The 17,434-nt window shown below is 47.6% G+C and overlaps 1 protein-coding gene across 2 annotated transcripts; it reads left to right on the plus strand.

The window, feature by feature from the left end:
* Positions 1–206: 206 nt before the first annotated feature.
* On the plus strand, positions 207–17,406 carry DDX55 (DEAD-box helicase 55; the record flags this gene model as incomplete). 2 transcript variants are annotated; one of them, XM_082853549.1, is made up of 14 exons in its annotated part: positions 207–314; positions 2,903–2,953; positions 3,047–3,133; positions 4,304–4,395; positions 4,475–4,537; positions 6,382–6,531; positions 7,777–7,966; positions 9,428–9,510; positions 11,405–11,536; positions 12,382–12,474; positions 13,556–13,670; positions 14,148–14,316; positions 15,323–15,615; positions 15,873–17,406. In XM_082853549.1, the coding sequence occupies 14 exons, from the start codon at positions 207–209 to the stop codon at positions 16,047–16,049; spliced, it is 1,803 nt and encodes a 600-aa protein (XP_082709675.1). In that variant the 3' UTR covers positions 16,050–17,406. The 2 variants fall into 2 exon arrangements, with proteins under 2 accessions (XP_082709675.1, XP_082709676.1); XM_082853550.1 differs by lacking the exon at positions 12,382–12,474.
* Between the last annotated feature and the right edge of the window lie 28 nt (positions 17,407–17,434).

Here is a 17,434-nt window from a genome sequence, read left to right on the forward strand (position 1 = left end):
CGCTGGACGAATGGCACCATGGCCGGGCCCCCGCGGCCGGCTTTCACCCGCCAGCTGTCGGCTTTCCACTCTCCTGCGGCGAGGGCGCCTTCCCCCGCCGTCCGGAACTTTGCGACTGAAGCACGGTTCCGGGCGGGGCCTGTTGGCGAGCGGAAGCGGAAGTGTGCCAGGGAGGCGTACTGGTAGCTGCGGTGGAGGAGCTAGCCATGGAGCACGTGACCGAGGGCTCCTGGGAGTCGCTCCCGGTGCCGCTGCACCCGCGGGTGCTGGGTGTCCTGCGGGAGCTGGGTTTCCCGTACATGACGCCTGTGCAGGTAGCCGAGGCCGGGGAGGTGGGCCCTCGGTGCGCAGGGCGCAGTTGGGGAAGGGGAGGCTCAGGGCGGGCCCGGCAGCCGCTTAATTGGATGCGGCCGGTAGGTGTTAGGACTCTCATCCTGGAGTTTTTACTCCTCCGGCTGGGACTTTTGCCACGTCTTTCTGCTGCGCCGACTCGGGTGATGCCAAGCTGGTTAATGATCGCCAGGCAGAGGCGGCAGGGGGCGGCTCACCTGTGCCAGGGTCTTCACCGCCCCCCCACCCCGCCCTTAGGTGCTGGGACCCAAGTGCCTGGTTCGTATTCTCCCCCTACCCCCTCTAGCTGTGAGACCTTGGGCAAATGGCTTAACCTCTCTGTGTTTCATTTCCTTTCTCTGTGAAATGACGAAAATAGTATTACCAGAGGGTTGTTGTGGAGATTAGCTAAGACAATTTGGGGCACATCGTGGGCGCTCAGTAAATGTTACCTGCTGTCATTGTTATTATTACTTGGGCTAAGTGAAGTGTCCTGGTCCAGTTTATTCATTTATTCAAGAAATTTCTTGAGGACAAACTGCGTATTGGGTAATTTTTTCTAGGCTCCAGGGATTTTGCAGTGTTGGTCCCCACTCATGGGCCTTGTTTTCTAATGCCCGAGAGAAAGGGGTAAAGGAATAAGGTCATTTCAGCTGGTGATAAGTGTTGTGGAGGAGACAGTGACAAGAAGGTACAGGATAGGAGATAAGATAGGGGAGGCCCCTCGGAGGAGGTGTCATTAAGCTGCCACCTGAATGAGAAGGACCTGGCTGTGGGGTGATTGGGGGCATGATATTCCAGCAAAGAGAAATGCCCGTGCAAATGCCCTGGGGCTGGAAATGAGCTTGGAGGAACAGAAAGGCCTCTGTGGCTGGAGCAGCATGAGTAGTGTAAGAGGTGAGCAAACCGGGTGCCGGATCTTGCAGGATCTTCCTTGTAGGAGCTTGTATTTTATTCTAAATGCAGCGGGAAGCTGTCTTCCATGGGAAACTGTGCAGAAAGGGAAGGGATGTGACTGCGGCGTAGAGAATAGACTTTAGAGGAATAAGAGGAGAAGTGAGGAGGTCCATTAGGAGGCCACTGTCAAGTTAGAGGTGATGGTGGCGTGGAGTAGAGAGGACGCAGTGGATATTGAAAAGTCAGTGTTGGGATAGCTTTAGGGCTCCTGAGGGGCCAGATGTGGGGTTCATGAGGAAGGAATCTACAGGGACCCTGAGGTTTTTGACTTAGCAGCTGGGTGGATGGTGGTATCATTTATTGAGATGAGGAAGGCTGGGAAGGATAACAGGCTTCAGAGGGAAAATCAAGAGGGTTCTGTTTTGAAATGTTAAGTTGAGATGTCCATAGGCTCCTCAGGAAAGGTGTGGAGGAAGCAGGCAGTGCTCTGTGCCATGCCTCGGGACTGTAGACAAGACCCAGTGTCTGCCATTGGAGTCGATGGTCTAGGTGCTGTCCACTATGGTAGTCACTCACGTGTGGCTGTTGAACACTTGAAACATGGTGAGTCCATGTTGAGATGTGCTCTAAGTGTAAAATGTACAGTGGATTTTGAGGACTTAGTGTGAAAAACAAATGAAAAATCTCATTCTTTTTTTTTTTTAAATAAATTTATTTTATTTTCGGCTGTGTTGAGTCTTTGCTGTGCGTGGGCTTTCTCTAGTTGCGGCGAGCGGGGGTTACTCTTCGTTGCGGTGCGCGGGCTTCTCATTGCGGTGGCTTCTCTTGTTGCAGAGCACGGGCTCTAGGCGCGTGGGCTTCTGTAGTTGTGGCACGTGGGCTTCAGTAGTTGTGTCATGCGGGCTCTAGAGTGCAAGCTCAGTAGTTGTGGCGCACGGGCTTAGTTGCTCTGCGGCATGTGGGATCTTCCTGGAGCAGGGCTCGAACCCATGTGCCCTGCATTGGCAGGCGGATTCTTAACCACTGTGCCACCAGGGAAGCCCCCCCCACCCTGTTTGACAACCCCAAATGTCTTCAGACATTGCCAAATGTTCCCTGCGGGCACAGAAATCACCCAGGCTGAGACTTACTTGTGTTGAAGCAGTTAGAAAAGTGCTACACGTGCTGCAATGGGTGAGCTCAGGCTCTGGGGACCAGGAGTGGAGTGTGATCCTGGAGGGGGCAACCTTGAAGCCAAGACCTGAGTCTGCTTCAGGTTCAGCTGCTTGTTGCTGCAACCAAAGGGCCAGGCCTCTTGTAACCCTGTGGGTTTTCTGCGGTGTTTATAATTAGAGGGCCTATTTAAATCGTTGTTTTGTGATACTAGAGCTGGAAGGAACACAGTGTCTTCAAACCCTTCTTGGTCCAGAGAGGAAGAGCAGGCGAGGCAGGGCTAGAACTCAGGACCCCCAAATCCCAGCTTGGCTCACTTCCCCTCCATGCCATCTGTGTAGACACCGCTGCTGTATTACCTGTGAGCTGACCCCACTGGGGCCCCTGTGGGTGACTGTAATCGGAGTCCAATTTGTGGTGGGGTCCAGTGTGACCAAGGCCAGCCTTGTGTTCCTTGGGCTTTGGGCCTCATCGGTGGAGTCACGGCATCCCCTAACCAGTGCTCTGCCATCTCTCTCTTCAGTCTGCAACCATCCCTCTGTTCATGAAAAACAAAGATGTTGCTGCAGAAGCGGTGAGTACCTTGTGTAAATGCAGCTTGTCTTCCTGTTTTCCTTCCAAAATGAACTGTGAGGAAAAGCAAACGGAAACTTTCTGCCCTTTGCAGGTCACAGGTAGTGGCAAAACACTCGCTTTCATCATCCCCATCCTGGAGATTCTCCTGAGAAGGGAAGAGAAGTTAAAAAAGAGTCAGGTGAGGATAGCTAAACGGTTTATTTTCACTTAGTCATCGGAGAGTTCACAGTTGAGGAAGAAGCTGGTCAAAAGCTTGAAAAAATATAGAAGGAAAAAGTACAGTCTGTCCTCATTACCTGCAGGCTCTGTGTTTATGAATGTGCCTACTGCCTAACGTTTGTTTGTAGCTCCCCAGAGCAGCACTCAGTGTGCTGTCGTGCTCATGCCTGCACCTGTATGGGGCAGCGACAAATGGGAGTCGCCTTATGGCACTTTCCCAGCCGAGTCTCATCAGGGCGATACTGCCTTCTCGTTCCAGCTCTCAGGCTGTAATCACGTGTCCTTTTCCCGGTCAACTTACTGCTGTGATTTTTTTTTTTTTGGTGATTTCACTGTTTAAAATGACCCCCAAACATAGTGCCGAAGCACTATCGAATGTTCCTGAGTGCAGAGAGGCTGTGATGTGCCTTACGGAGAAAATACATGTTGCATAAGCTTCTTTTGATAGTGCTGTTGGCTATGAGTTCAATGTTAATGAATCAACAGTGTATATTAAATGAGGTGTCTTTAATAATTTAATTGAAGTATAGTTGACTTACAAAATAAGGTATCTATAAACAGAAATATGTGTAAAAGAAGCTTATGTATTGATAGGTCGACACAAATGTGGCCAGAGGCTTGCAGGAACCTAACCCCGTTTCCCCAGGGGCAATGGTCCAGTGTTCACTAACAGCGTATGTGGCCACTTTGTAGAACAGAACGAGGACTGACTATAATTCAAACTACAGTTGACCTTTGAACAGCATGGGTTTGAACGGTGCAGGTCCACTTAAATGCGGGTTTCTTTCAGTAGTGAATAACTATAGGTCTACACCAGCCGAGGTTGGTTTAATCCCTAGATGCGGAATTGGGACATGGAGGAACCAAACCGGTTGTATGGAGAGCCAGCTATAAATAATTTGTGGATTTTCAACTACGCAGAAGGTTCACATCCCCAACCCCCACATCATTCAAGGGTCAACTCTCGATGTGTACTGTGACCGGACATGACCGGGCACTGCTGAAAAAGCCCAGGAAGTGCTGTTTCTCTGGGAACCTCCGTCCATTAGGTGGAGGGTGCAGTCTCGTGTGAGTTCAGCTCTGCAAGCCCTGGGCTCTGCTAATCATGTGCCTTCCCCCGCGTGGGCAGGTTGGCGCCATAATCATCACACCCACGCGAGAGCTGGCTGTTCAGATAGATGGGGTCCTGTCGCATTTCACGAAGCCCTTCCCACAGTTCAGGTGAGTGGGAGGCAGGGTCCCCGCCAGCCATGGGCTGTGATTTTGCCTGGCCTGCGCAAAGACACTTTTCTTGTTTTAGTCAGATTCTCTGGATCGGAGGCAGGAATCCTGGAGAGGACGTTGCGAGGTTTAAGGAACACGGGTAAGTTGCCTTGCTCGCTCTTGGCATTGAACCCAAGAGGAATCGACACATGATCTAGGCTTAACCAGAAACCCCCCGCTTCAGACGCCCCCTCCCCACAAAAAGTTCTTTCTTCAGGCCAACCTCCCATTTTGCTCACGGGCTCATGATCTCGTCCCTCCCGTGGTGGTCCCTGAGCTCGCCCCGAGCCCCAGACACACAGATGATCCACCTGTCTGCTTGGCATCTCCCCAGGCATCTCACAGCTGTTGCAAACGCGTAGGAGCTTGGAATTTTCATCCCCAGACTTGCACCTCGTCTGGAGCTTCCTGTTCACCTGCCCCCGTTGCTTCTCCTGAAGTGAGGGGCCCAGCCTCAGCTCGTCCCGGCCCCTCCACTCCCCCTCACAGCCAGCTGGCACCACGTCCTCTGCGTTTTCTCTCCAGAGCGCGTCTCTAACCGTCAACCTTCCCATCGCCACCTCTCCTGCTCATTTCCCCCCTGGACTCCTGCAGTGGCTTCTCTGTCTCTCTCTCTCCTGTGTGTGTCTACTATTGCCCCCAATAGTCCACTCTCCACATAGCAACCAGAATGCCAGTCAGGTCATGTCACTCACTGAAAGCTCTTCAGTGGCTCCTCCTGGCGCTTGGGGTAGATCCTAGTGTCTGCCTAGGGCCTGTGAGCCACCACTCTCCACTGCTGCCCGCTTCACAGCCCGCCCTGCTGCCACAGTGGGCTGGCGTTCTCCCAGGTACTGCACGTGCCAGGCTCTTCCGTGTCTCCAGGAGGCTCGGGAAAGTCGGGGTGGTGTCTGTCCGGCAGCATTTTACCTTCAGAGCCTAGTGAGGCGCTGAGCACACAGCTGGTGTTTAATAAACATTCGGAATGCGTGTTTGAATACGCGATGGCCATCACTCCTTGGCATTTTATTGTCCCATGATGAATAAGGTTTGTAATGAGCAGCAATAGAATTTGTGCCCAGTTTGTCAGTGAATCTCAATAAAGAAAACTATTTTTCTTGAGCACTTGCTGTGTCCAGCTACAATGGGAGATACTTTGCAGCAGGGGTCACAGACTCGAGTTGCTACAGGGCTCAGAGGATAATATAAACGTGTGAAGGGAGTGGGAGGGACTGGCTAGTTCACGGCTGAGTACTCACCTCCCGCTGATAGCTGCCCACAGAACTCTGGGCTCAGTTCTCCAGGTTTTGAATGTTTTAAAAAGAATATGGAATTCCAGATTTCTGTGTGTTATCTCCAGGTTGTTTTAACTGTTGGCATGTAATTCACATTTAAAAAAAACAACAAAACTTTCCTGCAGGCCACCCAGTCTGTGGGGGCCACGTTTGGCTTTCAGTCTGCGTTTGTGATCTTTACATAAAATTATCTCTAGTTCTGTTCACATTCTCATTTTATAGATGAGTGACCTGGGACCTAAAGTGGTTGAGTAAAGTCAGGGGGTCAGCAAACCCTTTCTGTAAAGGAGTAGATGGTAATTATTGTAGCTTTGTCGATCACACAGTCTGTGTCATAACAGCTCACCTCTGCTGTTATCGTGTGAAAGCCGCCAGAGGCAACCCATGAATGAAGGAGGATGTGTAATTACGTGCCAATAAAATGTCGCAAAAACAGCGGAGTCCAGATGTGACCTAAGAGCCAGTTTGCTGAGCCCTGCCCTTGATCTCAGCCTGAAACCCAGACCTGTCCCCTCACGGCGCAGCCTTCTCTTCCCACTGTGGTGGTCTCCCTTCTCTTCGCTGGCATTTTAGATGACTTTTGCTGGGGGGAATACAAAACTTGGTGTTTGGAATCACAGAGGTCCCCGAGATCCAGCGAGTGCGGTAAATGTTAACTTTGTTTTCATAGTGGGAACATCATTGTGGCAACCCCAGGCCGCCTGGAGGACATGTTCCGAAGGAAGGCAGAGGGCCTGGATCTGGCCAGCTGCGTGAGGTCCCTGGAGGTCCTGGTGTTGGATGAAGCGGACAGGCTTCTGGATATGGGGTTCGAGGCGAGGTACTGGAGTTTGGACTTCGTGGGCTTTGGGTGACACAGGATGAAAGGGAGCTCAAGATGGAATTCCTTTATTACTCCATGACTGTCTCTATTAGCCACATGTGAATTTCTTTTTTTAAATAAATTTATTTATTTGTTTATTTTATTTTTTGGGTGCGTTGGGTCTTATTGCTGCGTGCTGGCTTTCTCTAGTTGTGGTGAGTGGGGGCTACTGTTCATAGGGTACACGGGCTTCTCATTGCGGAGGCTTCTCTCATTGCGGAGCATGGGCTCTAGGCGCGTGGGCTTCAGTAGCTGTGGCACGCAGGCTCAGTAGTTGTGGCTCCCGGGCTCTAGAGTGCAGGCTCAGTAGTTGTGGCGCACGGGCTTAGTTGTTCCACGGCACGTGGGATCTTCCCGGACCAGGGCTTGAACCCGTGTCCCCTGCACTGGCAGATTCTGTTTATTGATTGATTGATTGATTGATTGCTGCCTTCGGTCTTTGGTGCTGCATGCGGGCTTTCTCTAGTTGTGGCGAGCGGGGGCTACTCTGTTGCGGTGCGCGGGCTTCTCATTTCGGTGGCTTCTCTTGTTGCGGAGCATGGGCTCTAGGCACATGGGCTTCAGTAGTTGTGGCTCACGGGCTCTAGAGTGCAGGCTCAGTAGTTGTGGCGCATGGGCTTAGTTGCCCCACGGCATGTGGGATCTTCCCAGACCAGGGCTTGAACCCGTATCCCCTGCATTGGTAGGCGGATTCTTAACCACTGCGCCACCAGGGAAGTCCCCACATGTGAATTTCAAATCATTAGGTTGATTAATCCTTCAGATTCTACCACACAATTTAAATTCCATTTCTTATGTCTTTGATGTTCTTAAGATGTGTTTTCCTTCATGGCTTCTTTAAAAGTTTCTGTGAGTTTTAAAAAAGTAAGTAGCTTTATTGGGATATAATTCATATGTTACACAGTTCACCCATGTAAAGTGTACAGTTCCATGGTTTTTAGTCTCAAAAAGTTTTGTCTTAATTTCACTCTTTTAATTGCCCCCATTGTAAAAGTAAAATTATATGCTTACATTGAAGAAACCTTGGGAAAATGAGAGTATAAAGAAGAAATGAAGATCGCCCATAATCTCACCTCCCAGTAGTAGCTACTGTAAATATTGTGATGGTTTTCAGTCTTTTAAAATAACCTGTTTAGTATCATAAAACACCATTTTTTGATTATGCTGATAAGTGGGGGGTTAAGATGAGCCCTCTCTTTTTAGCATAAACACCATCTTGGAGTTTTTGCCGAAGCAGAGGAGAACGGGCCTCTTCTCGGCCACTCAGACACAAGAAGTGGAGAACCTGGTGAGAGCAGGCCTCCGGAACCCTGTGCGCATCTCGGTGAAGGAGAAGGGCGCGGCGGCCAGCAGCACGCAGAAGACCCCCTCCCGCCTGGAGAACTACTACATGGTGAGCGCTGGGTGGTCTCACTGACTCCTGCAGGCCATCGAGGAGGATGTAGGGGTCTAAGGTACAGCGTGGGAACTGGGGTTAACAGTGTCGTGTACTTGAAATTTGCTAACAGAGTATTCTTCAAATACAAAAGGGAGCTATGTGAAGTGATGGGTGTGTTAATTCACTTGATTACGATAATCATTTCACAGTGTACGCGCATGTCATCACTTCGTACACCTTCAATGTATACATGTATAGATTTTTAACGTGTAAATATGCTTAAATATGTACAGTTTTTATTTGCCAATTATACCTCAGTAAAGCTGGAAAAACTAAAACAAGTATTAAAAGCCAAAGCAATTTACTGAAAAAAGTTACTAATTTTTTTTGACTTGAACTGCTTTCAGTAAGCTTAGTTATGTTTTTTTGGGGGCCGTGCCGCACAGCATGCGGGATCTTAGTCTCCCGACCAGGGATCGAACCCGCCCCCTGCAGTGGAAGCACGGAGTCCTAACCATTGGACTACCAGGGAAGTCCTGTTTTTCCTTCTAAATGATCAGCTATAATAATTGTTTTAACAACTTATTAGGTTTTCCAAGTTTTATCAATATGGTATACGGTGTTCCCACTGATATATGTTAACTCTTAGCAATTAAAACAAATAAACAAGCAAATGGGACTTCCCTGGCTGTCCAGTGGTTAAGACTCTGTGCTTCCACTGCGGGGGCACAGCTTTGATCCCTGGTTGGGGAACTAACATTCTGCATGCTGTGCGGCACGGCCAAAAAAAAAAATAAGCCAAAAATAAATGCTCTAGAGACTGGCTTTCAGTTTTCTAGGAAACTAAATCTATAAAATGACACCCTGTGGCACTTTTTTTTTTTTTGCGGTACGCGGGCCTCTCACTGCTGTGGCCTTTCCCGTTGCGGAGCACAGGCTCCGGACGCACAGCCCCAGCGGCCATGGCTCACAGGCCCAGCCGCTTCACGGCATGTGGGATCTTCCTGAACCGGGGCCGAACCCGTGTCCCCTGCATTAGCAGGCGGACTCTCAACCACTGCGCCTCCAGGGAAGCCCCTGGGCACTCTTAAGTAATACGGACCCTTGGGTCCAATTCCACAGCTATGAATCGTAATCTGTATGCTGTGTCCAAGGATCTGCATTTTAAAGACCTCCCCGGGGGTGGTGTTATGGCCGGCATGGCGCTGTCTGCATGTTGGGGTTTGGGAGGTACTTACTGCACTGGGTGACTCCCTGTCCTCAGTTACATGACTTTGTGACTTACGTGTGTCAGCAGCCCAGGCTGATGTTTATTCTCATCTCGGTAGACTGAGTAACATTCTGACGAAAGTCTGTCCCTTTTCATGGAGGAAATTAGATTCCTTAAAATTTAAGGCCGAAACTGAAAATAGCTATGGGGTTATTATTGTCAGCAAATTTGTTTTTATTTTATTGGTTTTCCTTTTTATTTTGTAGGTATGTAAGGCAGATGAGAAATTTAATCAGCTGGTACATTTTCTTCGAAATCATAAGCAGGAAAAACACCTGGTCTTCTTCAGGTAATACTTCTGGGGTTCAGCCGCACCCAGAACGTGCACATGTGTGTAGCCTTCAGGTTTGGAATTCCCTTCAGGTTGTTTGTCTGTTAGCAATGTGTTTGGCTGCAAATGACTTCTGCAGCTCAAGCTGGAGGGGTTTATTTTTCTCCTGTAAAAAGAAGTCCAGAGGTAGGCAGTTCCTGACATTGGTTTCTGTCTTGGCAACGTCAAGACCAGTGTTTCTTTAACTGTCTTGGCCTTTCCTTCCTGTAGGTCACCTCCTAGTTTTAAGATGACCACTGTGACACCTGCTGCCACGTTTGCATTGGAAGCAGATAAAAGAGGAAAGGCAGGGAGGGGGGAAGGGCAGTGCTTGCTATATCCAACCCTTTTAATCAGAAAAGCAAAAGACTTTCTCAGGCAGCCCCCTCCCAAGCTGACTTCTGCTTTCGTTGTATGGGCCAAAGGTGGGTCACCCAGCAGCCCCTCACTTTAGGAGATGGGAAAATAACAAGTGGGTAGCTGTCCCAGCCTCTGTAGTAGAGGGAGGTGAAGGAGGAAGTGGTTGGGAGGGTGTTTGATCCACCAGCCTAGTGTCTGCCACACTGGGGTGTGTCCTGTTGTCAGAGCGCAAGATAGGAACAGTTGTGTGCATCCTTTGGGCTGTTTTTTTCCTCCTCCAGATATACCTGTGGTGTTGTCTTTTTGGCAATACCAAAATAATTTTTTGTTTCTTTTCCATCCATCATGTTACCAATAAAATGCATTAGCTGTACTGTCCCACAGTTAGAAATACAACCTGGTACACACACACACCACACACACACACACACACACACACACCACACACAAACACATGAAACTGAAACAAAGATTTCATAAAACTGCATTTGACTAGGTGGGATGCATTCTGATGCTTTCTGTTCTGTTCTGCTCTAATTGTTTAAAAATGCTGGTTGGTCCAGACTCACTAAATTGATTTCAGAACCCACCAGATTGCTTTCAGGATCTGTGGGTTGTGACCCTAGTGTGCAAAACTGCTTTATTATGTACTGATGTGACTCTTGGTGGAAACTGGGGAATCTGGCAGCAGTCAGTTAGCACAGGTGTTTAAGACAGGAGATTTAGACAGGAGTTAGCCCGAATTGGAATCCTGCAGCCTGGTGTAGTGGGAAAACATGGGAGACGGAATCACACCTTCCTTCTGGTTTTCCTCTGCCACTCACTTGTACTGCCTCTCTGGACGCTTCAGGTCCCTCATCTACAAAAGGATGTGACATCCCTTTGGAATCCCTCAAGTAAAAAAGGTGAACTTTATTAGAAGGGGGCTGTGTAGGGAGCTCACAGACTCAAAGAGAAAGTTGGGTGCACTGCCTCTAGGGAAGACAGGATCTGGGGGACCCAGATGGCCATCTCTTTAGGGCACAGCCTCATTGGGATGACCCTGCTCCAGTCCCCTTTTGTCCTCGACTCCAAGGCCAATATCCAGGATAGAGGACCTGATAGGTCTGACTTCTGCTGAGCCCTTGGGAACTGCACTGAATGGGGAAGAAGCAGTTCCCTGAAAGAAAAGCAGGAGTAAAGCTATATTTAAGACGTCATCGTTCTTGTTGTGAAGGACTCCTTCCATTTAATTAGTTCCTCCGGGAGCCAGGGAGATCCCCTTGCTAGAACACCTTTAGACAGGAGGAACACGTTGTTTGGGTTTTAACTCCTGCTGAAGGGGTTTTGTCAAAAGATTGGCCTTCCCCTGGCCGAGAGCTTAGTTGTGGATGATAAGCACAGCCATTCTCCTCTGCAGTCTCCTGGGACGACTGGGTGGTCCCCACTGCATCTAGTGCTTGCGGCCTCCCTCCCCCCATCGCAGGAGGACCAAGGCGGCCTACGACTCTAAGCCCTCTGTCCCCTCTCGCAGCACTTGCGCCTGCGTGGAATACTATGGAAAGGCTCTGGAGGCCCTGGTGAAGGGCGTGAAGGTAATGTGCATTCACGGAAAGATGAAATATAAGCGCAATAAGATCTTCACGGAGTTCCGCAAATTGCAAAGGTGGGTTGGCTTCCTTGGAGATGGCGGATCTCCAGCCACTCTGCTCTTTTGCAGGTCGCTCTGCCTCGAAACCCTCACATGTGTTTCCCTGCCTGGAACTGTCTTCCTCCTCAGCCTGGTTATCACATCTTCTCTGTATAAATATCCAGAGCCCCTGCCCTCTGTCCTGACCCCATTACACTTTGCTACACTGACTTCCTTACTTATCTGTCAACTTCCCTGCTAGGTTGTAAGCTCCATAAGAACGGGAACCTGTGTGTTGTGTTCGCTCCCCCAGTGGGGCTTTGGTAGCTGTTTGTTGAATGACGGAACAGACAGGAGCAACCCGTTGAAGGCTGTAGATTGTCAGCTGATGGCTAGGCTGTAGGGAACTTGTGGCTCTAGTGATCATAACTTGATTCTGTTTGTGCATAGAAATAATACTTCTCTGTGGTTCTTAATCGTTGAGTCTTCTGGCTATGTTAAAAGCAATCTTTTAGGCAAAGTGATAGAATTGATGGATACATGACAGTCTGGGAGGGAAAATTTCATTTGTTTTTTTTAAACGGCTGCAAAGGATTAGACCAAATACTGTGGGTTTTTTTTTTTCTTTTCCCTCAATGGAAATATGCTAATTTAAAAAATCTTTTCAGTGTTTCCTCCCCACCTCTTTACAGATTTCACTGACAACGTGTAAAGTCCTAGAGGTTCTTAGGAGGAGGAAAAATCAAAATGTTATTCCTATAAATTTGCTTCTGTGAGAGATTCTGCAACCTATGTTATTACTGCCATCCCTCAGTAAAGACGCTTGATGGTGAGGGAAATAGTGGCCTCCTTACTCAGTGTGGTGTTTTCTCATTTTCTAGTGGGATTTTAGTGTGCACTGATGTGATGGCCCGAGGAATAGATATTCCTGAAGTAAACTGGGTTTTGCAGTACGACCCTCCCAGCAATGCCAGGTACAGCATGAGAGAATGTTACCCACTCTGTCTAGGAATCTAGGCTAATGAAATAGGAATCCTGAGGAAGAAAACATAATGATGGTTGTCAAAACATTACGAAATAACAAAAATAGGGGAACTGGTGAGTTATCATTGATAGGTCAATAGTGATACTATATTATCACTGAAATTTCAGTCATTGTCAAATACTTTTTTTTTTTTTTTTTTTTTTGTGGTACACGGGCCTCTCATTGTTGTGGCCTCTCCCGTTGCGGAGCACAGGCTCCAGACGCGCAGGCTCAGCGGCCATGGCTCACGGGCCCAGCCGCTCTGCGGCATGTGGGATCTTCCCGGACCGGGGCACGAACCCGCATCCCCTGCATCGGCAGGCAGACCCTCAACCACTGCACCACCAGGGAAGCCCCCTCAAATACTTTTTAATAGATCTTTTTAATTTACTTATTTTTAAATATTTTGGCTGCGCCACACAGCATGTGGGATCTTACTTCCTTGACCAGGGATGGAACCCATGCCCCCTGCATTGGAAGTGCAGAGTATTAACCATTGGGCCATCAAGGAAGTCCCTTAAAGTTCTTGCAGAAATGCACATGATAGAGTGTTTAAAGGAGAACAATATATACATCATATATGAAGATGTCAGTTATTATCTGAAAGCAAGCATATATTCCTGATAAATGCCTCCAAACATAGGAAAGCACCTGTAAATACAAACTCCTAAGCAATAGTTGTTACTTCCTGTGTGTGGTGGGGGGGGGGGGGTTCCTCATAGGTCACTTTTATTTTCTTTTTTACGCTTTTCATTGTTTTTCAGTTTTTCTACTGAGACTGCTTCCTCCTACCTATACCGTCAGATAGGCATAAATTTAAATGTTTTACAGTTCATAGTAAATGTCTAACAGAACCCTCTCTGGTTTGCACGTGTACTTTAATAGCCAGCTCTTCTATAGCACTAATAAGCGGCGGGTTGGGATGGAGCTCCTCGGGTCATTTTAGGTGCATCAGCCGTGCGGCTGCAGGCCTGTGCTCTGCTCGGCCACCGTCACGTGGTGACCACGTTCCCGCTCCTTGTTGTTCACAGTGCCTTCGTGCATCGCTGTGGCCGCACAGCCCGCATCGGCCACGGCGGCAGCGCACTTGTGTTTCTCCTTCCCATGGAAGAGTCGTACGTCAATTTCCTTGCAATTAACCAGAAAGTAAGCTGTCTGTCTTTTTCCTATGGAATGTTCAGTGCTGGGGTAGTTGAAAAAGTTCTTTTCCAGCAAGTGGGGTCCAGAACTTAGATTAGGGGTTGCAGACACACAGGGGCCAGGCTGGTGATGTCCGTGCGGGAACCTGGCTGGCTTTATGGCTGTGGAGAGGCTCTGGGGTATGGCCACTACTCGGCCCCAGCTAAGTATCACTAGTTGGGAACATAGACCTATGTTACCATACTTTCCAAGCAGAAATCAGGATTGTTAGGTAAAATCTCATTTTAAACTTTGCTTTAAATTTTTTAAAATACTTTCTGGACCAAGTAAAATACTTTGCTTGGATTTGGGCTTCCAGGCCTCTGCTTTAAGATTAAAATGGATTGTTCTGCCTTTGGTTTTATTGGCACTGGCTCTTATGGGGTAGCCTTGGTTGGGGATGAGGTGATTCCAGCCAGAAGTGACGCTGTGGTCCCTGTGCAGTGCCCCCTGCAGGAGATGAAAGTCCAGAAGAACACAGTAGACCTCCTTCAAAAGCTCAAGTCCATGGCCCTGGCCGACAGAGCTGTGTTTGAAAAGGGCATGAAAGCTTTTGTGTCGTTCGTCCAGGCTTATGCAAAGCATGAGTGTAACCTCATCTTCAGATTAAAGGGTAAGTTGGACTTCACATAATTGTATCTCCATCTGAAACATCTGGTGGTTTTAGAAGTATTACAAGTATGAAACTGCTTTGTTTTATAAAAACATCAGGCCTTATTACTCAGCCATAAAAAGAAACGAAATTGAGCTATTTGTAATGAGGTGGATAGACCTAGAGTCTGTCATACAGAGTGAAGTCAGAAAGAGAGAGACAAATACCGTATGCTAACACATATATATGGAATTTAAGAAAAAAAAATGTCATGAAGAACCTAGGGGTAAGATGGGAATAAAGACACAGACCTACTAGAGAATGGACTCGAGGATACGGGGAGGGGGAAGGGTAAGCTGTGACAAAGCGAGAGAGAGGCATGGACATGTATACACTACCAAACGTGAGGTAGACAGCTAGTGGGAAGCAGCCCCGTAGCACAGGGAGATCAGCTCGGTGCTTTGTGACCACCTGGAGGGGTGGGATAGGGAGGGTGGGAGGGAGGGAGACGCAAGAGGGAAGAGATATGGGAACATAGGTATATATATATAACATTCATTTTGTTGTAAAGCAGAAACTAACACTCCATCGTAAAGCAATTATACTCCAATAAAGATGTTAAACAAAAAAGTGTCAGGCCTATGCCAGGTTTAATGTATTCTAAACATTTAAAAGAAAGTCTTCCTGGGAATTCCCTGGTGATCTGGTGGCTAGGACTCCGAGCTTCCACTGCAGGGAGCATGGGTTCGATCCCTGGTCGGGGAACTAAGATCCCATGTGCTGGGCAGCGCAGCCAAAAAAATAAATAAAAATAAAATGAAAGACAGTCTTCCTTGGGTTTGAGTAGACAGAATACACTGGCTGCTGAGTATTCCTTTTTAGTAAAAATGTGATTATTTTAATTCTAATTAAAATGAGCCCATTAGGTCATTCAGGTAGACAAGATTATATTGCTCTGAATGTGCTGTGGGCTGCTGCCTGTAACCCTATTGTGGGTGTGCTAACTGCAGTGTTTTGGTTTAATCAGAGCTCGATTTTGCAAGTCTTGCTCGAGGCTTTGGCCTGCTGAGGATGCCCAAGATGCCAGAGCTGAGAGGAAAGCAGTTTCCAGATTTCCTGCCTGTGGACGTCAGTACAGACACCATTCCATTTAAAGATAAAATCAGAGAAAAGCAGAGGCAGAAGCTATTGGAGCAACAAAGAAAAGAGAAAACAGAAAATGAAGGGAGAAGAACATTCATAAAAAAGAGAGCTTGGTCAAAGCAGAAGGCCAAAAAGGAAAAGAAGAAAAAACGGAATGAAAAAAGGAAAAGGGAAGAGGTAAAGTTTGCATTTTTATTATTTAAATACTCAACTTAGAATTCTGAACAAGTTTCACTGAAGTGTAGTATATAGTTATCTTCTAATAGGAATTGCATAGGACTCTCAGATTTCTATACTCCCTTGGTGGCTTGGGTGGGGAATGCGCTGTGTTTGTGGAAGCTGATCTAAGCTAGTTACTGATTAAAAATTGCTGGTTTCACCTAGAACACTGTTGCTGAGAAATTCAGTAGCTTGTTGATCTCTTCTGTACTCAGGGTTCTGATATCGAAGATGAGGACATGGAAGAACTTCTTAATGACACAAGGCTCTTGAAAAAGTTTAAAAAAGGCAAAATTACTGAAGAAGAACTCGAGAAGGGGCTGTTGACAAGTGGCACAGGATCAGTCAAGACAGCAGATTTGGGGATCTCAGATTTGGAAGATGACTGCTGATTCCTGCCGCTCAGGCGAAGTGCACGAGAGCAACGGGAATGCCACGAGCTGCCCTGCGCTCGCAGATAGCTTGCGCTCGCGTGTACTGAACAGCAGAACTTCAGCAGACGTCCGGGAAGAACCACCTCTCCCAAAGCTGCTGTTGCAGACGGCCATGTGAGGGGTTTCACGCTCATGAATATTTTATGAAAAACATACCAGCCTTTGGAGTCTAACAGAAGAAAATGTAAATTAACTGAGTGTAAATAACAGATGTCAGTATTTATTTTGATGGGTTACTCAAAGAGCTCAGTGTTCGGTGGCTACGTTATACTTAGTTTTTAACACAGAGATACTGATGTAGACTTGATTTTAGGCCTTTTAAAATTCCTCAGTGTTTTCAGGCACCTGATCTCCCTGGATGTCCTTCTCCCTGGACTTCAGTTCTCTCTTTGATGTACTGTGCAGAACACCTGCACAGCCCCTAGTACTGTTTTATTGGTGAGTATCTGAAAAACAGAGGAAGCAAGTCATTCTGGAAAAGAAAATTATTATGCCTTCTGTTGAATAAACTATATTTCATTCTAACTGTGCCTTAAGTGTGTGAAGGTGGCTGCATAGTGTCTTTACCAAGATGGACAATAGATTTGGGCCTGGGGTCAGCTTGCAGTACCGATGCAACGCCATATCAAAATCTTTCATACAATTTGAAAAGATGCTGAATTGTTCCCAAGAACAATTTAAAAAAAGCTGTTCAGGACCCAAACATGTTTAAATTCACATCTTTCCCAGATACAGAATTAAAGTTTGCAGATATTCTGGAAGGCATCTTCGTAAGTGGTGAGGCATGTAGGATACTCCTGCCAAAGACGCTGTTTCTGTCTTGGGTTCTCATGTTAGTTTCCACTCTGTTTGGCTTGATCCTCTTTTTGGAGATGACAGCCCTCAGCTCATGTTCACTGCTGGAAGCCTGATGCAGATTCAGCAAGTGTTTCCTGCCTTTCTCACACGGCACCGTGTAGCCTGCATCCTGGGCGGCTGTTGGTTGCTGGAGGGGCGCCTGGCCGCAGTTAGGACCCCTGCTCTCTTAGGCCTGCATGGCTTTCATTGATGCTTCTGGCAGATAAGTCTGGAGTGTGGGGAAGATGAAGGGAGGGGGACGCGGCACATCTTTCATCAGTCAAGTGGCCAATAATCTAATTTGTATTTCTGGAAACTGGAAATGAATGAAAGTGTCTGGAAACCATAAGCACAATTTAGGTTGGGTTCTAGGGGAACCATGAACATATTTTAAATGGGACTGAAATGAATAAAAAATTCTCCAAGACGTATGATTTTAAGTACTTAGTCGATAAAATTTCATAATAAACAATTCCGTTTTGGCCTGGCTCATTGAGGGGCCAAGA

Source organism: Leucopleurus acutus, assembly GCF_964270905.1.
Source record: "Leucopleurus acutus genome assembly, chromosome: 13".
Taxonomy (NCBI): Eukaryota; Metazoa; Chordata; class Mammalia; order Artiodactyla; family Delphinidae; genus Leucopleurus; species Leucopleurus acutus.